Source organism: Mytilus edulis, chromosome 4, assembly GCF_963676685.1.
Source record: "Mytilus edulis chromosome 4, xbMytEdul2.2, whole genome shotgun sequence".
Taxonomy (NCBI): domain Eukaryota; kingdom Metazoa; phylum Mollusca; class Bivalvia; order Mytilida; family Mytilidae; genus Mytilus; species Mytilus edulis.
In genome coordinates, this window is record NC_092347.1 from 81459182 (window position 1) to 81487005 (window position 27824).

At 31.0% G+C, this 27824-nt stretch overlaps 1 protein-coding gene across 3 annotated transcripts; it reads left to right on the plus strand.

The window, feature by feature from the left end:
- Window positions 1-150: 150 nt before the first annotated feature.
- LOC139520704 (poly [ADP-ribose] polymerase tankyrase-1-like) lies at window positions 151-27712 on the plus strand. 3 transcript variants are annotated; one of them, XM_071313583.1, is made up of 28 exons: window positions 151-390; window positions 2927-3151; window positions 7248-7343; window positions 8572-8684; window positions 9257-9351; window positions 10229-10295; window positions 11332-11518; window positions 12289-12404; window positions 12648-12739; window positions 13345-13423; window positions 14012-14183; window positions 14584-14663; window positions 14948-15099; window positions 15367-15433; window positions 15708-15806; window positions 16194-16413; window positions 16771-16880; window positions 17274-17396; window positions 17878-17943; window positions 18600-18721; window positions 19417-19742; window positions 20542-20636; window positions 21186-21254; window positions 21692-21875; window positions 22341-22449; window positions 22836-22992; window positions 24645-26563; window positions 27099-27712. In XM_071313583.1, the coding sequence occupies exons 1-27, from the start codon at window positions 198-200 to the stop codon at window positions 24717-24719; spliced, it is 3489 nt and encodes a 1162-aa protein (XP_071169684.1). In that variant the 5' UTR covers window positions 151-197; the 3' UTR covers window positions 24720-26563; window positions 27099-27712. The 3 variants fall into 3 exon arrangements, with proteins under 3 accessions (XP_071169684.1, XP_071169685.1, XP_071169686.1); XM_071313584.1 differs by having other exon boundaries at window positions 24645-26277; window positions 26750-27712; XM_071313585.1 differs by having other exon boundaries at window positions 14584-14654.
- The last annotated feature ends 112 nt before the right edge of the window (window positions 27713-27824 follow it).

Sequence of the window (27824 nt, forward strand, 5' to 3'; positions counted from 1 at the left end):
TATTTTCAGATAAATGAATTAATTTGAAATACTATCAAATGTTTAATTGAAATCAATTTTGATTTATAATTAATACTGATGTATTTTTTAATCTATAATTTGTGAAAAATACGGAATTTTAAAAATAAATTAAATCTCTCCTTTACTCAATATATCTCGCATCTGGCGATAGCTTGCGAGAATTATGAAAATTGGAGATGGCGACAACCCGTCGCTCGCTTCTCCAGAGTGAAATAGGAGGTTCTCCGTCCCATAATGATCCTGGAAGAGAACTTTTCGAAGCTTGCAGAAATGGAGATTTGAACAAAGTAAAAAAGCTAGTCAATTGTCACAATGTGAACTCGAAAGATACAGCAGGGCGGAAGTCGTCTCCTCTCCATTTCGCTGCAGGTTTGTTTTCGTTTCTACATTTGAATTTTGAAAATCGCCTCACCTACAACCACCTTACCCTTTTCAAGCCTCTGTAATTTAGAAAAGATAAATCTGATACTCAAGAATTTAAACAGACTTTGTCCTAATGAATTGATTGAAAAATATTAAATACCAATCTAAATTTTATTCTCATATCATTGCATATTATGATATAATTTAGTCATAATAAATATTTACATCATGCATATGTATCTGCATATCAAAGGCTAGTCCAAATTCTTATGATGTCTTGAAAGACTATTTTATTTATTTACTTAAATGTCTAAATGAGGGGGGATAGGACCTTAAAGCTTTATCGGGACTCCGGGATCGGGTGTTTTTAAGCTCAGGATTTCGGGATTGACACTTTCGGGATCCGGGAATTTCTTTATTCTAATTTCGGGACCTCTGGATTTCGTGTTTTTAAGCCCGGGATTTCATGTGTTTAAACCCGGGATTTCGGGATCAGGACCCCTCCTATCCCCCCCTCTCTAAATCTTACTACATTGTACTATGCTGCAGAAAGCTGGCAAAGCAAAAATTAATATAGCTTTTCAAGCCATAATTATTTGGACTAGGGTGCAGTCTGGTTTCTCGGCACACTTACATGTAAGAGTTATGACTTCACTTCATTCAACTGATAAAACCAATAATTGGATAATATTGTGTGAACACATTCATAACATACTTTTATTTCATAAAATTTTCTGTTTGTATGGTTTCACCCTCAATATTTAGTGTTATGTGTGTCCAAAATTAGGGAAACCCCTTATCTGAGAATTCCTCCAATGTCCAGTTATTTCGTGCATGCCTTCCAAAAAAAGCTTATTTTCAATAAAGGAAAGATTTTATACTATGAAATATAGCTGAATTTGAACCTAACACACTGCAAAGGATGCAGGGCAAAAAAAATTTCAATCTGATATAAATACAAATACAAATGTTTTACAAATATTTTATTAGCACAAACTCATCAACAATAAATTAAATGGTTAAGGCTCATGGTATATGAATTACATAGTTGGTCAAACATAATAAGTATTGCAAATAATGACTATATTGATATGTAATATTATAATTATAAACAATGATTATGAATTAGACATATTGACAATTTTATAGAGTTTGTTCTGCTTTACGCAGGTTCAAACTGTCTGAGATGAAAGAGGAAGTCAATTTTAGGATTGTGTATGAATTATTATTTAATAAAAAGATTATATTATTTTCATGTTTTTGAAATTTTGTAGGATCAACGATTATATTTGAATCTTTATGGTAAAATATGCCACTTTTAGTTGAGTATTTTTCACAATATAAAAGAAAATGTTTTTCATTTTCAATTTGACCAGAATTACATACAGAGCAGAATCTCTCATTTCTGAGAATATTTAGATGTCTCCCTCTTTCAATCATCAGTATATGAGCGCTTATACGGATCTTACATATTGCTGCTCTGTCACTTCTGTTTTTCAATATATCAACATAGGGTGGTCTTCTGCCCATTATGTAGACACTCTTGAAAAAGTCTAACTTTTTGGATTCAAATATATTTGCATTCTGGACTTGCAAACATTGGTCATTAATTCTTTGTTTAATAGAATTTAAATTACCTTTAACATAATTAAAGTTATTTTTTAGTCAAAATAAAACAAATTTTATCTGATGATGTATTTTTGTTTTAATGGAAATTAGCCAAATATGGTAAATCAGGGGATTACAGTAATTATGAATTAACTCTTCCACTTATCAATTTTATTCTTTTTTTTATCCCTTTGGAAGGCTAAAACAATAACAAGAATTATTTTATTTGTGAAACTATGTTGATAGAACGAAATCAGCTAATTGGGATATCACTGGCCACACAGAAACCAGGGACTCCACTGTAATCCAGGTCACTTGTTTTATTTGATGGTCATAGACCCCTTCATCTTTCTTAAACATTTTTTATTCCAGAACTGTATTTGGGAATCCTTTGAACATGATGAATATATACCACTTTCTCTAATTCTTACATGATTTCTCCTTTTCCTTCCATGTTGATTATATTTATTAAATCAATGTGTGGTTCCTTTGATCTCAGTTTTTCATTGTTAAAATTCGATAATGATGTCAAATTCTTTTTCTTTCCTCTGAATTTTTTAATATGACGGCATGAAAAAATGCGACCATGTCTGATGAAAAACACACCTCTTTTTGTAGATCACTTGAAAAGAAGGAATACATTTGCTTTCATATTGTTTAAAAATAGTTTGAGAAACTGATTCCACTGTTAAATCTTGTGTAATCATATTTATCCGCACTCCACAGCTAAATTTAAATATTTAAAAGGCTCGGCGAGCCTCACAATTTAAATTTGAAAATTTAAACTATCTCTAGAGGATAAATATTGTATTGTATCACACTTGATGCAGTGGTAAAAATCTATATTTAGCAGTCACATGCGATGTTATGTCTTATGAATAATTATTTTAGATTGAGTATGAGTAGAATTAAATATCACAATTATACGTTACAGGATTTGGTAGAAAGGATGTAGTAGAGCATCTTCTTGAATGTGGTGCTAGTGTCCATGCTAAGGATGATGGTGGATTGATTCCCCTTCATAATGCCTGCTCCTTTGGACATGCTGAGGTTGTTCAGCTATTGCTCAGAAGTGGCGGAGATGCTAATGCAAGAGACAATTGGAATTATACACCTCTTCATGAAGCTGCTATCAAAGGGAAAATCGATGTTTGTATAGGTAAGTTGTTATTTCTGATATTTCTTATACATCATATATTTGTGCAGGTCAAAACTTTTCCTAAAGGCTTTATTTTAGTAGCAAGCTCTTTTCATACTTTCATATTTTTACCCTAACCCTTTTAAAATTGGTAAAAGGGAAAGGGGGATGTGAAGAAAAAATCGGGGGGGAGGGGGTTAAATTTTTCTCATTTCAGATTTCATAAATAAAAAGAAAATTTCTTCAAACATTTTTTTGAGAGGATTAATATTCAACAGCATAGTGAATTGCTCAAATTCAAAAAAAATATTTTAAGTTCATTAGACCACATTCATTCTGTGTCAGAAACCTATGCTGTGTCAACTATTTAATCACAATCCAAATTTAGAGCTGAATCCAGCTTAAATGTTGTGTCCATACTTGCCCCAACTGTTCAGGGTTCAACCTCTGGGGTTGTATATAGCTGCGCCCTGTGGAGCATCTGGTTAACCTTCATACAATGTAGATTGTCATGAAACTTGAGTTTTAATGACTGAAATGGTATCTCCTTCTTGAAAGGTGGACCTATATTTAGAAGGGTTAGTTTTATCTTAAATTTCTTATCAATTGTCTAGATTTCAAAATAACTCAGATTCAAATAATTCCTTGTTAAACCTTTTTGTGTTTATTTCTGCTTTGGAAGCAATGGATACAGTATATCAGATACTTCAATCAAAACCTCTTTCAAGGAATAACATAAAATATTAGTGAAGTTTATTTTTGATAGCTTTGGCATTCACTTTTACAGAGTTCATTGCCAAATGGGTCAATATTCATAATGTGCCTCGAAATGAGTGATATTGGACATGTTTCTACAATTGACTGAGCTTAACCATTTATGGTGATTACGAAAGTAGAGGAACATAGAATAAATGTGTAAAATCTATGGACCTATTAAATGTGTTCAAAGTATTAAATTTTCAAAGAACTAATTGTGTTAAAAAAAAATTACCCAGAGGAGCCGCATCACGAAAGGATGTTCGGGTATGCTAATCTACAAAAAAGTAGTCTCACTTTGTACCCTGAAAATTTAACCACATATGTGAAAATGTCACAGCTTCAAAACGAGCTATCATACATATCCAAGTTTACAATATGGACTGAGCTACAGGAAAAAACGTTGCCATATCTGCATATTTATATGTAAAAACAATTAAAGATGTTGACCCAAATGGTTATAAGTAATATCTGTTTTCTTTGTAATTTACGTGATATTTTGTATTATAATGCAATTAAGCATATAACAGTAATTTTAATTGGATGATGTCTTCTATCAATTCCTCTATTGAAGTCAGGCCAAAATAAAAAGATTGTATGTTTGCCCAAACGCGACCGACCCAAAATAAACCTGCCGACTCAAATTCTTTTTTTAATGTTTTTTTATGCCCCACCTACGATAGTAGAGGGGCATTATGTTTTCTGGTCTGTGCGTCCGTTCGTCCGTCTGTCTGTTCGTCCGTCTGTCCCGCTTCAGGTTAAAGTTTTTGGTCAAGGTAGTTTTTGATGAAGTTGAAGTCCAATCAACTTGAAACGTAGTACACATGTTCCTTATGATATGATCTTTCTAATTTTAAAGCCAAATTAAACTTTTGACCCCAATTTCACGGGCCACTGAACATAGAAAATGAAAGTGCATGTTTCAGGTTAAAGTTTTTGGTCAAGGTAGTTTTTGATGAAGTTGAAGTCTAATCAACTTGAAACTTAGTACACATGTTCCCTATGATATTATCTTTCTAATTTTAATGCTTAATCATATTTTTTATCCAATTTCACGGTCCATTGAACATGGCAAATGATAGTGCGAGTGGGGCATCCGTGTACTTTGGACACATTCTTGTTTGGATTTATTTTGGGTCCGCTCCGTCATCGTACAAAACTTAATGTTTGTCGTCTTTGCGTTTGAAAGTAATTGCGAATAAGATTAAAAGAAAGCGTATAAGAGACGCAGTTAATCGATATTCGATGTTCTCTGTTTTTATCTTCTGATTTAACGAACGTAAAGAAGTAAAACAAGTGAATTGGCACAGTACTTTACGCTGTAGTTGTTTGTACTACCAAACCCTTACCTATATGCTCAATGTTAATTTCATTGTGTTATCGAATATCTGATAAGAATATTCAGGTAGATTTGTTCAAAACCATGTGCAATCGAATATTTTCAATGTTATTCTGACGGGAAATTGATCCGGAAGTTGTGAATTTACAATCTTGCAAGAAGATTTTGATTTTACTGAATAAAAAGGAATTATTTCTTGATAAATTGTTGTCTTTAAGTATAATCTTCCTTCATCACGTAAATTAGATGCCCTTTTATTCAAAAAGTTCAAATTTACAAGTCTCATTTTAAATTCGTGGCTTTTGGTTGTCTCTTCAAAGGTTTGACAGAGAAAAAAAAGATATACTGTTTTAAGATCTTTTAATATTTTCATGCAAATTCGGATAAAAAAAAAAAAAAAAAAAAAGAATTTGCCTACCTACCCACACCCAGTCATCATGGGTCGGGTTTGGGCAAACTGAAATATTTTTAATTGTGGCCTCATTGGCAAAAAAACTTGCGTTATCTTAGTCAACATCAGTTGTATTTGACAGTGACAACTCTTCAAACACAGTACTCTTTAAATCTACCTCATTACTCTCCTTGCCTCAAAGTTAATTTAATGTTCAGTAAGCTGAAAGGTTTAAAGTAAATTTTAAATCTGCTTATTAAATTTGAATTAACATGAAAAATAGTGAGGAACAATCCGAAATTAAAATTAAAATACAAGTATATACATGTTTGGATGCCAGCAGTCCATACGATTGATTGATTTGTAATGTCTGGATAGTGAAGTTGTTTTATTGGATTAACACATAGTGAGTGGCAACAGTTGTGTCATACAACATTTCCCTCTGGCCAAGTTTCTGAATTAAATAATAGAATTGTCATCAATACAAAAATATTGCCAAAAAAGTTTATTAAAATATCTATTATTATGTATAAAATGATGAAAAACAGTGTAGTTTTGAACTGATTTTTTTTCAAATTTTTATTAAATTTGTACCTTAATGTTTTATGATAATCATGGAATTGGTTGTTTTATAGAAAAGGTTTGTTAATTCAGCACCAAAAACAATTTAGATTAAATTTTATTAATATTTGATTTTTGTTTATATAAAATATTGAAAATGTGTATGAAGACAAGCAATTTAATATTTAATACATATGATAAAAAATGTAAAATAGAAGTTTTAATCAAATGTTATATATCAACCTAATAAATACATTAAATAAACTGTCAAGCAATTATTTGTATGAGAATGGTAAAACTAATTACAGTTTAAGTGAGCATTATAAAGTGATATGATACAATATTTAAAAAAAAAGTAATGTCAATTGTCATCTTAAGACTGTAAAATAATAGTAAGTATTGCCAAAATAAACCCATATGCTAACAGCTAGTTAATGAAAGGGATGACAGCAAGACATCTATTGATAAATCAGTAGTTAAACATTTATTTCACTTGTCACAGACCAGTTGTTTTTATTGCAATCATTGATTAATAATTGAGTTATATAAGGTGATAAGAATTAATCAATTCATGTTCATTGAAGCATGTCAGATCAGTTTTATGGCCCTGCTGACACATGTCACCCAATGTCTTTGAGTGGTGTTTGTCACTTCAAGGTGTTCAGTGTTTGACCAGTGGTCAGTTTTTGAACAAGACAAATTATGAGTGAATTTTAAGATGGGAGGTGTATTATGACAGTGTTAGAATATAGTAAATTTTTTGTAAACATGGAATTTATATGTACTGTGAATATCTTTCCATAGTGTGTTCTGTGAGGTGGAATATGAAGTGATATTTGTATATTGATTACCGTATATATTTATGGACGCATTGAGTATTTACTGACCTTAATTTCAATGGAAAATTATTCTGGGACCTAAGTCTGTGAACTGCATGAAATCAAAAATGAAAGTAAAAGGGAAACAGCGGCCTGGTACACAGGGTTATAGCATGTATGACTTTAATTTATCCGACATTTCTAGTATTTATCCAGATAATTCTGTTTATTGTGAAAATTCTCCTTCTTCAGTTTTGCTACAACACTGTGCCGATGCCAACATCAGAAATACAGATGGCAAAACAGCACTGGACCTGGCTGATCCCTCGGCAAAAGCTGTGTTAACAGGTATGTAAAGTAATAGAATGAAACAAATAATTACGGTTGACAAAATTTGGAGCGATTAAAGCACTGTATGTATAGATCTTTTGTAAACTGGGGTTGTATCAGCACTGTTAGTTTATGCTTTTATATTCTTGATAATGAAGCTGAATTTAATAAAAATAATTTGGGGGAGGGGTGGTTCTGTGCACACCAAATCTATGTCAGAATAAGCAGTTTGTTCATTGTGGCCTTTATCTGGTAGAAGCAGAAACAAATGATTTACAGAGTTTAAACTTTGAGCAAAATGCTGTGCAATATTAATTTTCTCATTAGAAACATGGGAAAGATTTCAGTTAGAATCACCTCTCTGACATCATGCTTATTGAAAGAATACATAGAAAAAGGTGCAAAGGGAAATTTTGCAGATTAAATAAAAATAAAAGTAAGAAAAATTGTAAGTGGACAAGAAAGTGAAAATTGGTTTGTGGAAAGTATACAACAAGATTTCTTACAGGATGTCTAACAAACTTCCTAATCAGAGATGTTTGCTGGACAACAGTTGTTTAAAGACCAACAATACACCAAGGAAGTAAAGTAAATAAACATAGGTGTTTATCTACCATTATCTGATATTGATGATAAGGGTGTCATAACTAATGGTTCTTATGATCACCCATTATCTTGGTTTAATAGAAGAAATCTGTTTATTATATCATAAAGTTCTGTCAGTAATGGTATACAAGAAAGATAGTGAATAATTCATCTGCATTGAAATTAGATGGAAACATGTTAAATTCTGTCTAGTTCTTTTTATGGTTATGACATTTAAACTTTTTCAGAATGATCAAATCATTTGCTGTTGCATATTTAAATAATGAGCACAACTATAAGGAACAGTCTGACGACAAAACCATTTAAAATCAAAAGAAAAAAACAACAAAAGTTTAATAACAAAAATGTATGAACAAGCTTAAGTGAATATGTATTATGCTGTGTTGTTTACAGTATAAGTAATATTTTTTTTGGTACACTTAGACCAAGTATTTGTTTTAGAATGTCCCAAATATATAGTACATTGTTCTCATGTTACTGAATAATGGAAGCAAATAAAAAAATATCAATAAAAAGTTGTCCAAAACACGGTGTTTAATAATTTAAAGAATAGAATATGTATAAATTAAAACATGGGTCAGTCTCTTTATTATTCTGTTAAATGGTTGATGTTAAAATGAAAAGAAATGATAATTTTCAGGGGAGTACAAAAAAGATGAGCTACTGGAAGCTGCTAGGAGTGGAAATGAAGAAAAGTTGATGTCATTACTGACCCCATTGAATGTTAATTGTCATGCTAGTGATGGAAGGAAGGTTTGTTATACAACTTAATCTTCAAATTACTGTTGAAAAGCCATTTCAACAAATAAAGGAAAATAGTTAAGACATAGATTAGTACACAAGATCACAAGATTTAATAAAATAAAAGCAAATAGGAATGGCAATATTAAAAAAAAACAATAGTTCAATACATTGGCTCTATTGTGCCTTTTTTGGATTTTATTGGATGATATTACCCTAATCTATCAATCTTTTAGTACATGTATAAAAAGAATTTGTGCCTTGGAGTGAGAGTTGAATCTACAGTAAAGCTCATGCTGTTTAGAGATTGATAATATCTTAAGCCTGTAGCAATTTTTGATAATTTTTTATTTATTTCCTGAAGGTCAATTCTGTCTGACATTAAAAGTACATGTATTTCTGTTTGAACATAAAACAGAAACCTTATAAAATATTTAAGCAAAAGGAAAAAATAGAGAACTTTATGCAATGATATTGTTGACTAGCAAAGCAAAGAAATGAATTTTCCTGAAGTAGCTGTTCTAATTTACATATTAAAAAGGATTGTAGATCTTATAGTTGAACTTTTTCATAACAAATTTCAGTCAACCCCATTACACCTAGCAGCTGGGTATAACAGAACAAGAATTGTACAATTATTGATCCAACATGGAGCAGATGTACATGCTAAAGACAAAGGGTGAGAATAATTACTACAACAAAAAAACAATCATAGTATTTCATTTTGATCTTTCAAATCTTTTTGTCTAGCTTTGGGTAAATTAATTCGTGTATTATTACAATTTGCAAGTGCTGCAGACAAATTTATCATCAAGACTTTAGTTGCAGAACTTTGACTCAATTGTTGCCCTTTCTCTCATTTTATGTCATAACTAAACAGCAATCCTTGTAACAACAGAACTCAGATCAAGGGCAAATTTCGGGTAGTGTCATTTTTACTGTTCTTGAGTTATGTCCCTTTATAATGTTATATGCAAACAGGGACATCATCTGTGTCCCATGGACACATTCCGTTTTTTTTTACATCAAAACTACCATTTTTTGTCAGACTTTGATGTTTGAAAGAAAAATCAAGTTTTGAACATGATAAACAGAATATTATTGGCAGATCAAACTTTCATACTCTGTAGCAAAGTATATCATTTGATCAACAATGAATCTCCTTTTCCTTCTTTCTCAGTTGCATCAGTGTAGACACACATATTTTAAAAGGTATCAATAAATGTTTTCAACACACAAAATAATACAATGTTCGCATGTATATCATTTGATCAACAATGAATCTCCTTTTCCTTCTTTCTCAGTTGCATCAGTGTAGACACACATATTTTAAAAGGTATCAATAAATGTTTTCAACACACAAAATAATACAATGTTCGCATGTATATCATTTGATCAACAATGAATCTCCTTTTCCTTCTTTCTCAGTTGCATCAGTGTAGACACACATATTTTAAAAGGTATCAATAAATGTTTTCAACACACAAAATAATACAATGCTCGCATGCTTATATGTCAGAGAACATTTATTTACTTTATTTAACATTTTGTTTTAGTGGACTGGTGCCTTTACACAATGCATGTTCCTATGGTCATTTTGAAGTTACAGAAATGCTGCTTAAAGTAAGTAATAGTTGGTGTTTAAGAAAGTAGAATAGAAGTCAATATAAAAACTTTTGGAATATTCTCTACTGCCAATGTCAAAAGAAAAATGTCCAGAGACCTGAATTGCCTTTTAAAAAGTTGAACTAGTGTAAGTAAAAACAAATTTTGAGAGATTTTAATGTAAAACACTACTCTTAATTGAAACTGAATAGCAAAATTTCTGTTTAAGATTTCAGAATTAAGTTGGTTTATCTATGTATGTAATTATAATTTTCCGCGTTTCGCAGTATAGAGGAAAATTATTGTACTAACGTTCCGTCTGATTAATCATGTGATTATCACATGTTTACATGTACATGTACTAAATGAGCGGGAAATAATCCCGTGGAGTAATCACTCTCTACCCAACACTGATACAGTCAAGTTTCTTAACGATATTTGTATATATCGTTTCTCATTAATATTTCATATCTAGATCTTAATTGGGTTTTTATTATGTTTGTGCAATGTATTATTGTTTCATGTTTCACTTTATATCATTTTTTTGTTTTATGTCATATTTTTAAGTATACTGTCCAAGTATGACTCCGGAAACGGTCTTTCGAGCATATTAACTTTCGACTAAGTTAGGGTTTGGACACAGGTTTCCAACGCCGTCTATCGACATAGTTGGTTTTTCCTGGCCGGCGGGATCGTTAAGGATGGAGAAATTTTGATGATTTATAATTATTAATTACAACTCAGTATGTTATGCTGTATGGTTATATCACACATGCTGTTATATTTCACATGTCATGTTTATTTATTTGTAATAAATTCGGTGTCCTCTAGATTACGTTGGGCAGTCGGCAAATATATATTTGGTTATTGTATTAATATTATGTATTATAGTGAGATTTATGGTATAAATTGCAATGAGATTACATCAGTAAAGTGTGTACCTGTACTTACAGTCAGCTTTCATCTCTTGGTATTCAATAATATATTAAACTTGTGCTAATTTTATGCTATCACATGTCAATATTTAACATTTTTTATTATTGTCCTTTTTCAGGCTGGTGCCAGTGTTAATGCTATGGACTTATGGCAGTTTACACCACTACATGAAGCTGCGTCTAAATCACGTGTAGAAGTTTGCTCGTTACTGCTGGCTCATGGAGCTGATCCTACCTTAGTTAATTGTCATTCTAAAAGTGCTATAGATGTTTCTCCTACCAGAGAACTTCAAGAAAGGTTACAATGTAAGTTGAGGAAATATTAATCCTTTTTATAAACTTTCAATATTTATAAAAAATAAAAAAGTTTCCAAAGGATCTTCCGAATCTTATAAGGTTAAGAAGACAAGACAATGCCATTAACAAAAACTATAAACAGGAAAAAACAATAGCCCACACAATTTTCACACAGAAAGCACAAGATTTGACTCCTTAATGATAGTTGTTTTGTTCAGAAGAATGTTTATAGGTATTGGGAAGGAGTAAGCACCTTTAGAATTAGTTTGGTACTGTGGTTCTCTTAAAAATTCAGAAGTGTAGAACATCAGATTTAACATTAAGAGGCATTAAGTTTTACCTCTGTATGTCTTACTGTACGTCCCTATATTAGTTGGTTTTTCACATTATCCTAAACCAAAGGTTATGAAACTTTCCACCAAACCAAAATCAAGTTTGAAATTTGTTGGCATCACTTTCACTGCTTTCAAGTTATATATAAATGTGAGAAAAAAAGTGGTGAATTTGAAGTTTCCAAATTAAACTTGATTTTGCCTCTGTTATTTACTTACACACAATGCTTATTTATATCACCAAACTCAGATCAGGTATGAATTTTAATGGCATCACTGTAGCTGATCTCTAATTATGTCACTTTTTAAATTGAAAAATGGACACATTCTTCATTTATTTTATTGGAATATCCTTGAATAAATATAATTAATATCATTTTCATACATGTAAGAATGAACAATATACTTAACATTACTATTATTAAAAAAGTATCAATATATTTACAGATGAATTTAAAGGACATTCATTACTGGAAGGTTGTAGACAAGCTGATCTTGCTCGAGTGAAGAAATATTTGGAAGTTGTGAACTTCAAGCATCCTTATACAGGAGAGACTGCATTGGTATGTATAGTAAGACCAGTCTAGAAAACCCTGCTATTGGATGTTAAGCAAGCAACAATCAATTAATCAACATCTGCCTCACATTCCTTTCAATTTGAAAGAAAAATTGTCCAAAGCTGAAAATTAGTGTTGTCATTTGAATTCAGAGAAACAAAGACTACATGTATTGTCTAAGATTTAAATACTGGCAAAGTAATGTAAAACTTAATTAATATGGCCTAACAAATTCTTTCTATTTCACAGCATTGTACAGCAGCTTCGCCTTTCCCTAAGAGGAAACAAGTTATGGAGGCTTTGATTAGGAAAGGTGCCAACTTAAACGATAAAAACAAAGAGTAAGATATGACTAAAATAAGAGAGATTATGACTCATTTGAAATAAAACTCTTGTGGTTGTCTTTTTGAAAATGAAATAACAGCATCTTTAAAGAATTACTTTGTCTGTTGTTTTACTATTTTACAGCATGTATCTTATTTGATCCAAAACACTTTAAATGTGTTAAAATATTTTTACGTATCTACCAATCTGTTCAGACAAAATTCTGTTGATATATTAAGAAACACAAAACAGATAGTTTTATTTTCTTACCTGTAAGAGGTAGAGACATATCAATCCTAAATTTCATCTTTATGAGTAATAGAATTAATACAAGTCTAATGTTAGTGGTTTAAGACATCTATAACTTTGTCAAAACTTCAAGTAATGTTATGAAACTTGGAATGAAGCTTCTTCATAATAAAGATAGTTAAAAACAATTAAAAAAAAGGTTATTTTACTATAAATGGACTTATTTTTGTCAACATTACACTTTTACACTGATAGAAACGATTCTAGGCAAGACATGGTTCCACCAATCATCTTACAATTCTATTATTATTATGATTGCTTGAAAATTAGCATAGAATAAAAGTTTAATTAATTTGAATTTGATATGTTTCAGATTATTATCTCCCCTGCATGTAGCAGCAGATAAAGCTCATTATGATGTGATGGATGTGTTACTAAAACATGGTGCTAAAGTGAGTAGTATTTAAAGATGGCATATGACTATAAAAAAAAAAATTGATACAAAATGTTGAAGAATGATGCATATTTGAATGGCAAGCTCTGAAAAAATATTAAAATTTTATATCCAGATTGCCATCTAACAGGTTACTTTAACTTACTTACAAGATATCTGATTTTTCTGTTAGATAAATGTTGAAGCCGTTATGATATACACTACTAATTTTAGTTTAAGGTGAAAGAGGATATGAACTTGATCCAGATGGTCTACAGTCAGTAGTTTAAAAAGTGTATTTAAATATGATTTTTATAACTACTGAAATGTCCAATGTTTTACACAATACATTATTGATTAATATTTGATAGGTATAACAAATTGTATTGTAGGGTAGATGTTTCTTTTTAGGAGTAATATTGTTACTGATTTCAAACAATTTTCATTTCATGTATTGTTCATGTGGTTAATTCTTATAAAATTTCATGGTGATCTAAACAATAAAATGTCAGACTTTAGCAAAATTTTGTTTGGTGGAATGCTTGTATATGTAAGATTTTAGGTCACTTAATTCATCTATTTTACTGATTTCTTTTTCTGTCTGCAGGTAAACGCAATAGATGGACTGGGTCAGACAGCATTACATCGTGTAGCTCAACAGGGTAACGTGCAAGCATGTCGACTTCTGATGTCGTATGGGGTTGATACTTCTATTGCCTCTTTACATGGTTACACTGCCCACCAACTAGCCACAGAAAACGTACAGAAAATGTTGAAAGGTTTGTTTCTAAAGTTTGATAATTTGACAGCTTACGACAATTGAATGAGAAGCTTTTTTTTTTCCTATCTAAATACCAACTTGCATACAGTCCATCCTGTATATAAAGGTCATCCTCGGGACCAGAGACAACTGTATTTACAAGAGAGGCAACCTTTGAATTGAGGTTCAAAAAGCAAAGGTATTCAGCTGATAAAAAAGAAAAACTGCCAAGATAGGTATTCTCTCAATAGAGGTTTGACTATGTTCAATTCATAATAAAAACAAGTATGTTCAATTCACATAGTGTAATCCATATGAAGCCTGTAATTGTTTGGAATGCATATGGTTTTGCTTTTTCATTGAAGTTTACCACCAATCATCATTGATTATATTTTAAACATATTTTTCATTTTTTACAGAAGACCCCCCTGTAGGAGGTACAGATGTAGATATACAGTTACTGGAGGCAGCAAAGGCTGGGGATATGGAGGTAGTTAAAGTAGGTTTACTCAACATACGTTGACATCAAAAGGAAAAATTCAAACTATGTCATCAAGAAAGGTTCAGGTTTATTTACATGGAAGTTATTTTGTGTCCAGTTCCGGAATTTTGTTCTCAAAAATCTGTTTTCATTGGGTTATATTATAATTTTGAAATCTGCATGATTTTGAATCTATAGATCACTTAATGTCTTTTTCGAAACTGTTTATATCTTTATAATAATAATGGACTACTTTGCCAAAAGTACTAGAAATTACTTCACTCAAAATATATTTTTTTCAGAAATTGATATCAGCCAACCCCCACTCTGTGAACTGTCGAGACCTGGATGGAAGACATTCAACACCTTTACATTTTGCTGCTGGATATAACAGAGTGACCGTGGTTGACTTTTTACTAGAGCATAACGCAGATGTGCATGCTAAAGATAAAGGGTAATTATATCTACAATAATTTACTAGAATATTGTAGTGCAACAGTTATTTCAAAGTATGCTTTCATAAAGTCATTGTCCTCACATACATTAGACTGAAAGGTGATTTGAGTCTTATAGAAAGTTTGTAATTTGTTGAACACCAGAATTAGTTGTTAATCTAATTCAACATCCACCAAATTAAGTACAATCTGAATTGTTATTAACTCAAGTACTTGCTTTCTACAATATTTTAAAGTAAATTTGAACTTATTTTTTTATTTTTCAGAGGACTGGTTCCTTTACACAATGCATGTAGTTATGGACATTATGAAGTTACAGAACTATTGATAAAGGTAAGTTTTGGTAAAAAAAAACATTAAATGTAACAAAGCTGTAATTATTGTGACTAAGTCACAAACTGAAGAATTTCTTGGTGAAATATTATGTTAATTGAGCATTAGGATGAGTAAAGCAATATACATGTATTTAAGCCTCTCACAGTATATATGTAAATAAACAGTATTTTAACACTTAAACTAAAAGTTCAGTGAAATTTTCTAGGAAAGATATGATTTAAGCTATTATTTTTATGCACTAAGTGATTGTATTGATTCTTTGTATTTTCAGCATGGAGCCTGTGTTAATGTGGCAGATCTATGGAAGTTTACACCTCTACATGAAGCTGCTGCTAAAGGGAAATTTGAAATATGTAAATTATTGCTGAAGGTATGATACACATTTAATACGGCAAGGGTCAAACTATAATCTGTTGATCTTTTATGTTTGTAAAGTCAACTGAATAAGGAAAAAAAAAATCCTCATATTGTTGAATACATAACTGCTTGACTTTTTCTTCTTTGTCAAAGACCCATTGGTGGCATTTGGCTGTTGTCTTCTCTTTGGTTGGGTTGTTGTCTCTTTGACATATTCCCTATTTCCATTCTCAATTTTATTGTACTATTTAACTCTCCCAAGTTGTTCATTGTTGTTCAAACTTAAGTGTTCTACAAAATAAAAGATGTATGGAAAATTTGTTAATGTCCAGAAAATCAAATTCCAGAAAAATGAATCCACAGTAGTTCCTGAGTTTTGATGTTTTAATTTTGTTTTCAGCATGGAGCAGATGCAACCAAAAAGAATAGGGATGGAAACACACCATTAGACCTTGTCAAAGAAGGCGATCATGATGTCGCTGATTTACTTAGAGGGGATGCTGCATTACTGGAAGCTGCCAAAAAAGGAAACTTGTCTCGTGTACAGAAATTATCAACACAAGAAAATATCAATTGTAGAGATAATCAAGGGAGAAATTCTACTCCACTGCATTTAGCAGGTAACACACTGGAAAATACACCATAAAAAATCTATATTTAAATATTTGGTGAATAGTAAAATTAAAGATTTTTACAGGCCAGGAATATGAAAAGCTTTTTTTTTTATTATGTTTAAAAATGTTTTGAAAATTACTTTTACATCAGAACTAGTGTAAACAAAGATACAATAAAAAATGCAGATAGCAATAACCAAAAGTTGTATATGTTAGTAACATTCTACGATGACATGTACAGTTTTCACAGTAATTATCATCCTTTCTTGTGTGTTGTTGAAGATTTGCAATAGTAAATGGAATCAATAAAATCTGAATGAATAGAAAGAATGTGTTGATTATCCTTCCTATTTCTCATTTCAGCTGGATATAACAATGTTGAAGTAGCTGAATTTTTATTAGAGAATGGAGCAGATGTAAATGCACAAGACAAAGGAGGATTAATACCACTACACAATGCTTCATCATATGGGGTATGTATCTAAATCTAGTACTCTTCATCCTTTGGTCAGGCCAATTCTGCTGAGATATTATATACCCAGAACAACAGGTTCAGCTTAGGTTGATATATAACAGAAAACAATATTGTATGTATGTTAACTGCAGAATTCAAATTGTCAGGCTGCCTCTTTTTGTCAAACTTTAAATAATCTAGATTTTAAAATCTTAAATGAATAAAGTGATATTTTCCATAAATACCTTATTCATTTTCTTGATCAACCTTATTTTATGTCAGTTTAAATTATTAGTTTCAATATCATGTTAATAAGGATATTCCATTATAGAATATTTGACACCATTAAATGTATACTGCACATTTACAATTCTTATTGATAATGATTTAGTTTTAATTCATCTATTAATAGCATGTGGATATAGCAGCCTTGTTGATCAAGTTCAATACCTGTGTGAATGCTGTAGATCGATGGGGATTTACACCTCTCCATGAGGCAGCACAGAAAGGAAGAACTCAGCTCTGTGCTTTACTGGTATGTAAAGTAAACCTGTTTCTGGACTCATGAATTTGTTCTCTTTGGACAGGTGTTACGATTTATACAAGTTAAAAAATATTGATGTTTGTGTAAAGATACGAAGAATATTTGGTTTAAACAGGTTTCCTGTTTAGTCAGGGATGGTTTTAATGTATATTCAGAACATAAATATATAGATTCTAACACTGCATTAGGTTTAATAGAATATTTCTCTCTCAAAACAGTTAAATATTTAATTTAAAACATGAGGTTTTAAGAGGGTTTAGAAATGTAACAATTGAGAATGGAAAAATATCACATCTTATAAGATGAGTAATTTCTGGTAAAAACCAAGTGTGACTTAAGTTTGTGATTAAGGGTTTTGTTTTAAACCAACTTGGTCAATTTTATATTCAGAATTTATCACTATTAACTTTACTATACATGTGTTATCTTTGTTTTAACATCTGGAATAATATTTAACTTTTAACCTTTGTAGCTTGCTCATGGTGCAGATTCATCCTTGAAGAACCAGGAAGGTCAAACACCACTTGACTTAGCAACTGTAAGATTTATGTTTTATTACTCCCCAGTCTCTCGAGCTATTTAAAAAGTGTGATGGATATTGCAGCTGTCACACTTTTGATGATTTTCTCATTTACTAATCAAAACTCTGCACCGTAGATTTCTTTAAAAACAATGTTAGTTTGATTCTGGATGATAGCAACTGTTCCACTTGACAGAAACATTTTGAATCGGAAAATAAATATTGTGAACTGAATAATATAGGTCCTTGTTCATTTTTTAAGTGAACATTTACTGTTCAAAGAGTTTTGCTGTGTGTATTAAAAGGCATATTGGGTATATGTGAATGAGACACAAAACAATGAGGACATCTACATTCAACAAATGTATTACAAATATTTTTATACATCTATGAATTTAAATGTCAAGATTTAATGTTATTTAATTTTATTACAATATATGCTATTATATCAAGACTATAACCTGTATAAAGGAATTGTTTGAAAGGATAGTAATTTAGAAAAATATTTGAGTTACTTTTCTTCACTTGTGAACAGAAAGATTTTAGATTCATAAATCTTTTGATGAAGATTCAAATTTTATATCAAAAGATACTAATTAAATATGTTCAATTATATGTAATGAGCAAATACAAACTAAAAATATTGAAATAATCACTGACTATTTTCATTTCAGGCTGATGATGTCAGAGCTTTGATACAAGATGCCATGCCACCTGTCTCCCAGCCACCAACATTACAGAAATCTCAGTTAATGACGTCAGTTGCTGATAATACCAGTTCATCGTCTGGAAACAGGTAAGTCTTAAACCTCTTCTATCATAATCCATCTTATGCACAAAATGGTACATCACAGAAATCTTAGCTCATGATATATTTTAGTAATGATAATTCTCTAATACCATTATCCCATAATTTTCAACAACCATGAAATTTCAGCTCATCAAACATTTTACTTTGAAACGAACACTAGCAACTCTCAATATCTGTATAAAAGAAGGTGTAATCAAAAGTCATTAGTGGAAAAGGGTCAGACAAACCTATTGTTAGAAGGAAAAGAATGGAAATCAACAAACAGTAATCCAAATACAAACAACAAGATGGAACAATTAAGTCCTTCATAGGGGTCTAGTACAATAGTAGCATTGATGGTCATATCACTTTAATATGTTTTTGTCAAAAAATTTGCATGTAATATTCGCCAAACAATGGTAGACCTATCAATTAGTCATAACAACCAACATTACAAGAAACTTGACTTAGGACAACAATGATTAATAAAAGCAGTTCTCTCTAATATGTTTGTTAGTAATACATTGTATTTCTAAAAGGTAATTTACAGCATAAAAAGGTTTAAAATGTATAGCAAACACACAGGCTTTATCTTTCTCCCTTAGTGTATCCTTATATTTAATAATGTAGTATATGTTTCTCCACAAAATGATTCTTGTTTGTATATAAGAGTGCTAAAAAAATTAACTGTTTTCTTTCAGTACAATGTTTACCAGTACAGATTTAGGAGCTGCTGCAGGGGCATCTATGGCCTCTGGTGGTATTCCATCTAGTCCCCAGGGTGGGGACGGGGCACAAATGGAACGTACAATGGCTGAAGGAGAAAGAACTGTGGACAATATTAGTGTTTCGTCATTCTTAACTAGTATTGGACTGGAACAGTTAAGAGATATTTTTGAAAAAGAACAAATTACAATGGATATTTTAGTTGAAATGGGACATGATGAATTAAAAGACATTGGTATAAATGCTTATGGACATCGACATAAGATTCTGAAAGGATTAGAAAAAATGGTGTCAGGAAAAGGTTGGTATCATTTCAATTAAATTCACCATGTGGAAGATTTCTTGCAAAAATAGTGCAGAACAAAATACTGAGAATGAAAATGTATTTTAGTTGCAGTCAAATTTTATGCTTTGAAGTGTATATCAGATGAACACAAATTTTAATTATGCCCCACCTACGATAGTAGAGGGGCATTATGTTTTCTGGTCTGTGCGTCCGTTCGTCCGTCCGTTCGTTCGTCCGTTCGTCCATCTGTCCCGCTTCAGGTTAAAGTTTTTGGTCGAGGTAGTTTTTGATGAAGTTGAAGTCCAATCGACTTCAAACTTGGTACACATGTTCCCTATGATATGATCTTTCTAATTTTAATGCCAAATTAGAGATTTTACCCCAATTTCACGGTCCACTGAACATAGAAAATGATAGTGCGAGTGGGGCATTCGTGTACTGAGGACACATTCTTGTTTTAGAAATATTTTTATATTCAGTTACAAATGTTAACATTGTTAGGGTTATTTAAAAATGTCCATTTATAAATTACATGCTATGAATGCAAACATTACTGCTACAGATTATGAGAAATGGAACTAGGAAGAAAACTTATGATATACAAGCCCAAAAGCAGTATTTAATATACATGAATATTTAGAAACCTTCTAAAAACATTAGAGAACAGTCATAGTTTTTCATAGTTTTAAAAAGATAAGCTGCTTAAAAAAAGTCCCTAAAAACAATTTGATTGTGAATCCATGAAGACCAGCTATCTGTTTTGCTGCAAAATTTAAATATGTAAAGCACGACTAATAATTTTGTCCTTTTAAAGGAGGAAGTTCCATTCTAACACCAGTACCACACCAAGGTACAGTTCTTGTAGATCTGACTACAGAGGATCCTGAATACATCTCCGTTGATGAACAGGTAAGAACTGTCAAATATTTAAATTGCTAAGCTAAAATTTTGTTCCTGATATTAATTAACTAAACTTGAATTAGTAATTTTTAACCCAGAATATCAACTTGAAAGGTAAAAAAATTAATATAGATATGTTGACTACTTTTCAAGAAAAAAGTTTGAGAAAAGCATTTTTATGCCATGAAAGCACCACATGTAGTTTGGCATATAAAATATTCCCTGCTATCTGCATTTCAAAAGAAAAATATGTCTTTTTAAAAAAAGTCTAAAAAAGTAGTCTAGCTTTGGTTTCCTATTGATATGAGTAAATTTCATTTTAAGCATGTGAAAGGTATTCTATATTATTAGTTACATGGTGTGTTAATGACCTAATATGATAAATATGGGGTCAGTAAATTCCATATAGATGAGAGTGTAACTAACCATGTATGGTTGCTAACACTATATTTTTTAGGACACCCTATATCAAATATACATTGTCACCACGTGTAGTCCTTTAACCAATCATATCTTTATAAATCTATAGAAGGTAAGATAAATTATTATATATTACAGATGGAGAGTACACTGAGAGAACATAAAGACAATGTGGGTGGTACTTACAACAAATACAATATGTTAAAAGTAAGTAAACTCAATCTTTAAAAGAGCATTTATGATTGATAAAATGTACCATATTTGATATTTTACAACATTGGAAACTTCTGTAATGAGATGTAGTGAAAAAACAGCCTTCAAATGTACTCTCATGTTTTATTTCAATGTATAAAGGTTCATGGTCTTGCTGTCAGAAAAAATGTACATCAAACAATGATGAATTTTCTGTAACTTATGTGACTTACTTATCAACATAAAAACAGGAGATATAGCATGTAAATAATTGAACATCAACTCAAAAACACAAGTATAACATCTACAAAAAATAAACTTTCTAATTCTTTCTAGGAACAGTTTGGAAAATATTTTCAAAAGTGTAATCTCAGAAACTATTGGTATAAAGGTTTTTCATTTATTTCTACATATTTGTGTCAGTTATTTTAAAGTCGTAATTTTTCAAACAGATACAGAAAATTAGTAATAAAAGATTATGGGCTAAATACTGTCATAGACGGAAGGAAGTAGCTGAGGAGAATCATGGTCATGAGAATGAGAGGCTCTTGTTTCATGGATCTCCATTTCTTAATGCTATAGTTCAGAAAGGATTTGACGAAAGACATGCTTATATTGGGGGCATGTTTGGAGCAGGTATGTTTTTATTTAGCACTCTGATAGATGACAACAAACTTGTTAGGTTATAAAAAATGGCTTTAAATTGGATTAACTACTATTAGATTAAACAATATGGTATATATATATATAAGTAGTTATATTTAAGTGCATAAGGTTTGAATTACTTTAAACTTAGAAATTTGCTTCAGATTTATTTACCATTCTTTACAGATAAAAAAAAATAAAATAATTATGATAACGATGGAACAGATAGAAAGATTCTTTAAAATGTAAAAAAATGCATACTAAAAGAAAGTCTGATAAATGATTTATAAGAGCATGCAACTTTGAAAGGACCAACATTCAATCAAAAATATTTTAAGAAAATATCAAGTCAGTTCTCAAAATATTTAATAAGTGTAGAATCTTTAAAAAAAAAAGTTAAAAAGCTGAGTATTCACTCTATTATAAACTTTTAAATAATAATTTTTTTTATTGCAGGAATTTATTTTGCTGAGAATTCGTCTAAAAGTAACCAGTATGTGTATGGTATTGGTGGTGGGACAGGATGTCCTGCTCATAAAGACAGATCATGTTATATATGTCAGAGGTAAGAAAACACAAGCCTTATATACTCGGTAAATACCAAGTATAGAATGAGTTGAAATATGATAAGAAGATTTGGTATGGTTGCTAACGAAACAACTTTGCACCAGAGACCAAATGTTATGGATGTAAACAACTATATGATGACGAACTGCCTTCAACAATAAGCAAATCTCGTACCTTATAATCAGCTAAAAAAGGACCTATTCTGCCATATGTGAAAGTTGGTATAAGGGAAGGATATTGAATAAATACCAAAAACCAAATAGTAAATATCCTGGCAAGCAATATATTATGAAACATATGTATTGGAGAGACTGTTGAGTAAATTGTTGAATTTAAGAGTTAATAGTTAGTTAAAAATTGTATAAATATTAATTTATATTTCAGACAACTATTACTGTGTCGAGTGACATTGGGAAAATCCTTCTTACAGTTTAGTGCAATAAAGATGGCCCATTCACCTCCAGGCCATCATTCCATTATAGGGCGACCCAGTAGTGGAGGTCTGATGTTTCCAGAGTATGTCGTTTACCGAGGAGAACAGGTGTGTACAATGTAGACAATGGACAAGTGCTTGTGTTCATCTATTGTTGTCATGATAAGCTTCTTTTTTTACATGTCTTTTCTGAAGAAGAAAAATCTTCACACAAATGTGGCTACCATGACCCTTTATAATACTCTTAATTATGAGTTTTGTTTTGATTATTGAGGCTACCATGACCCTTTTTAATACTCTTAGTTATGAGTTTTGTTTTGATCATTGAACTTTTATCTAGAAAATACATTGTCAAAAAAATGTATCTTTATTTAAAGAGCTGAGTACTGTGATGGATATAGGAACAGGGCTCACACTACTTCAGAATTATAGGGAGAAGTGACTTCTCTTTTTGAAACTGATAGGGAGAAGTGGTGAGATTTGAAAGAGAAGTGCTCATTCGCGCGGGTGCGCTACAATGTTTGGATTTTACAATAGTATAAAGGGCCATATGTAAATAATGTTCTTTTTATGTTGTTCAATTCATATGAGTAAAAAATTACAATTAAAGTAACATTTGAAATTAAAAGTTGTTTAAGTTTTACTAAGGTTCTTGTGAGAAACTACCAACTAAATATCTAGCACTAAAAAAAAAAATTTATTTTAAAAAATGTAAAGAAATTACATCAATTACAATTTAATTAAAAATTATCTTGTGTATGAAATTCAGTGTTTCTCATAAAAAAAATATAAAAGTTATTAAACTGGGCCATAATATATTGATATTAGTATAATAGTCTCAGAGTTAAGCAACTTTAATCAATAGTTTGAAACATTCATAAAAAATATAAGGAATTATATACACCAATCAATTAGATGTAACCAAAAGTCTCTTAATGCGTGTGGGATGCGTAATTTTTCCCTTTGGGATCAATATTCTTCTGTCAGCTGTTCCATCCGTGCGTCCGTAGTAATTATTGTAAAAGAACGGATTTCGGTCATAGCTGGTCCGGTTCAGATCCGTAGTTTAGAAATCGGTCAATGGCGGACGAATACAAGAAAATTTACAAAAATAAACGATGTTTGACAAGTTATTTGGAAAGGAACATGACGGTTTTAATGCAATAAATGGATTAAACATTTACTGGAGGCAACTTTTATCACGTTTAAATGAAGTAACAAACTTATTTTGCCGCCGAAATTTAGGTTGATGTACGTTTTCGAGGAACAAGCACCGGAACTTGCGAAAATGCACGAAGTGATAAAAAGTTGTATTTTTATCAAATAACCTGATTTACACTGCGAAGACAATGCTTCAACCTCTTTTCTAAAGATAATGAATAGTTTATGTCTGAATTTCTTTAATTATCACTAAAAAATTGATGTTTCATCAACTTGGTAAAAATTGAAAATGTCCGATGACGGAAGCGACTGAAAGCGACTATCGTCAAGAACAGGGCGACTTGTTTTCGCTTTTGGGGGTCGGGGAAAGCGAAGTGACGATCAGGAGGGCGACTTCTTCGCCCAAGTCGCCTGGTAGCGTGAGCCCTGTAGGAAAATATGTGATTGAACTCTATCTGAGAGTATGTGGAAAAATTGTATTCAGTGGTTGAAGTCCCTCCAGTATAAATATCAGAAACAGGCATGTTTGTATTGAAATGTAAATCCTTTAATCCATTTTAATTTTAGTACTTTTAAATATATGTCTTTTTATTTTCCAGGCCTATCCAGAGTATTTGATAACATTCAAAATAGTAAAGCCAGACAACACAGAAGATAGTGCCAAGAAGTCATAACAGGAGATAGTTACACAAAACCTTGTAGATCTGCTTTAAATTGTTAGACATAACAGTATTTTAATTGTCAAACCATTTGTTTTATCATTCATGTTATGGTTGTTATCCAAATCAAATGTTTTAGTAAGTCATTGTTGTGTACCCACACTTAAAATAAGGAGTGTGTATTATTATTGGTTCATGAGTATTGTTTTGTCCAGGTAGTGGATCATTCATTCATTGGACCATTTTATTCATAAATGTCTTATTAAAGGGGGAGGGGGGGTCATCATACTGGATCATCATCTTTGTTTTGCAATTTTTTGATTACCCCAAAGCCATTTAGCAGTTATTAATTATACATGTAGGGAATAAAAAAATATGAAAGCTATTTGATATATTTATTGAGGTAAAAAATTACAAATATCAGATGATTTTTTGTTTATTTATGTTCATTCATGAGCTCATCATATTCATAGAGTAAGTTTGAACAGACAAACCACCAATAGAAATTCTACAAAAAGCATTGTTTTAAAGATTTAGATTTAAATTTTGTTCAAGACTTTAAAAACCAAGACAAAAAAATTAATATATCTGTATGGATTTTTTTTTTTATAAAATTAGAGTTTACCTTGAATAAATCGAAGATTTTGTTATGTGTAGTTTTATATAGAAATCCATTAAATGCTAAAAAATGGAAACATACCATAGTTCTGTTCATGAAGGGAAATAAACTGTCATGGTTGTTAAGGTATGATTGTGATGGGAGGGATGGGGGACACTCAAAAATATGGGTGGTTGCATTTTCCTAATAATTTTGAAATAAATAAAAGTCAAATAAAAATTTTATTTATGGATGGGTGGGTCTTAATAAGTGCCTTCCGTGCCCCATGCATTCAATTGTGGAATAACTCTAGCAGTTAAACTATAAAGCATGATTACAAACCCAAATATATGCTTTTAAAGATATGTTATCATTTGTTGCTAAAAATAGTGAAGAAAAAAAATAAAATAAAGAAATTCATCTTTATTTTTCTTTTAGCAATTACATGCCATCATATTTATACTGAACATCAAATCTGAAAACAAATCCATTAATTTGTTACTCATAGGTTGTTCAGAAATTTCAAAAAATGATGTTGCTGTAATACTTATTTTGGTATATTTTTTAACTTTCCAAACTCTTTGTGTTCTAAGAAAATATATGTGTGTTGTATCCATTGTTTATAACCATCTTGCCTTATTTCTGTCTCTATTTTCTATTAGCTCTGAATGTTATTCCCAATATAATTTTGTGTTGAATTTGTGTATTTCATGTTTGAATTATAAGAGTGAAACTGATATGAATGAAATTGTATTTTAACATTTTTAAAACTTTTTTTTGGGACACTGTATCAACTTGCAATACTGTTATACATATCCATCAGTTCATTTTTATTGTCGAGCCTGCAACTTTTGTTGCAGAAAGCTCGACATAGGGATAGTGATCCGGCGGTGGCGTTAGCTCACTTCTTAAAAGCTTTATATTTTAGAAGGTAGAAGACCTGGATACTTCATACTTCGTATATAGATGCTTCATGTTACGAAGTTTCCCTCAGTCACATGTCCAATGTCCTTGACCTCATTTTCATGGTTCAGTGACCACTTGAAAAAAAAGTTCAAATGTTTTGTAATGTTGAATTCTCTCTTATTATAAGTAATAGGATAACTATATTTGATATGTGCGTACCTTGCAAGGTCCTCATGTCTGTCAGACAGTTTTCACTTGACCTCGACCTCATTTCATGGATCAGTGAACAAGGTTAAGTTTTGGTGGTCAAGTCCATATCTCAGATACTATAAGCAATAGGGCTAGTATATTCGGTGTATGGAAGGACTGTAAGGTGTACATGCCCAACTGGCAGGTGTCATCTGACCTTGACCTCATTTTCATGGTTCAGTGGTCAAAGTTAAGTTTTTGAGTTTTGGTCTTTTTATCTAATACTATATGCCATAGGTCAACTATATTTGGTGTATGGAAATATTTTATGATCTTTATGTCAGTCACGCAGGTTTTATTTGACCCTGACCTCATTTTCACGGTTCATTGCACAGTGTTAAGTTTTTGTGTTTTGGTCTATTTTTCTTAAACTATAAGTAATGGGTCAACTATATATGTTGTATAGAAGCATTGTTAGCTGAACATGTCTGCCTGGCATGTTTCAACTGATCTTGACCTCATTTTCAAGGTTCATTGGTCTTTGTTTAGTTATCTTGGTTAATGTTAAGTTTATGTGACAGTTGTAATAAAGCTTAGCTTTACACCTAGGACTATCAACATAATATCAATGATTAGTATAGAAGGCGAGACATTTCAGCGTGTGCACTCTTGTTTCATAATGATACAATGTAAACACCGAGGGAAAATGACAAAAAAACAACAAAACTTTAGTGGCAATTCCAAGTGTTAGTTTTTTTGAATACAAAAAAAGTTAGAAGGGAATTACGCTGTTGATTTTAAATTATTTTCGGTTGAATCATGTTTTACATGAATTCTAACTGTTATATTTTTTTAAATTATATGACATTTATTTAGTTTTCTGTTATAATCAAAATTTAGAACACTTTTTACCAATGAAGGATACCTGGTAATCAGTTTGCCAGCTAATTTCATGGATATCTTAAAACATTTCAAAAGACAGATACAAGTTGTATGCCTACAAGAAAAAAAAATTTAAACAAACTAAACAAACACTAACAAAACCCCACAAAACCTTTAAAGTTAAGTTGGTTAAAAAAAATCGCATTTTTTCCCCCTTAAAATTGAGTATGATATGTCAGATAAGAAAGATGATTGCGTGAACCATGTTTTTATGTATATAAAACCAAAATTATCCAGTTGTTGGGTTAATGTTTTAGAGCTTGCCATGTATTTAATTGTAAATATTAGTTAACCAGTCTATGTTACGATTGTATACATTGTATATAATGTAAACTAAATTATCTATTGTCATTAAATGTGAATCAGATTAAAACTCATTTTTTGTTATTATACTCCATTAACAGTGTACTATCCTTGCCACTTTTTATACAACCGCAAATATTTTTGGCAGACATATATTGGTATCATGTTGTCATTGTCGTCGT

Bases quoted from the DNA above. Each gene is read 5' to 3' on its own strand.
- LOC139520704 (XM_071313583.1), top strand. From the start codon at position 198: ATGGCGACAACCCGTCGCTCGCTTCTCCAGAGTGAAATAGGAGGTTCT. The intron at 15,434-15,707 runs GTAAGTTTTGGT...TTGTATTTTCAG, and splicing joins TTACAGAACTATTGATAAAG to CATGGAGCCTGTGTTAATGT. The intron at 16,414-16,770 runs GTAACACACTGG...TTCTCATTTCAG, and splicing joins TACTCCACTGCATTTAGCAG to CTGGATATAACAATGTTGAA.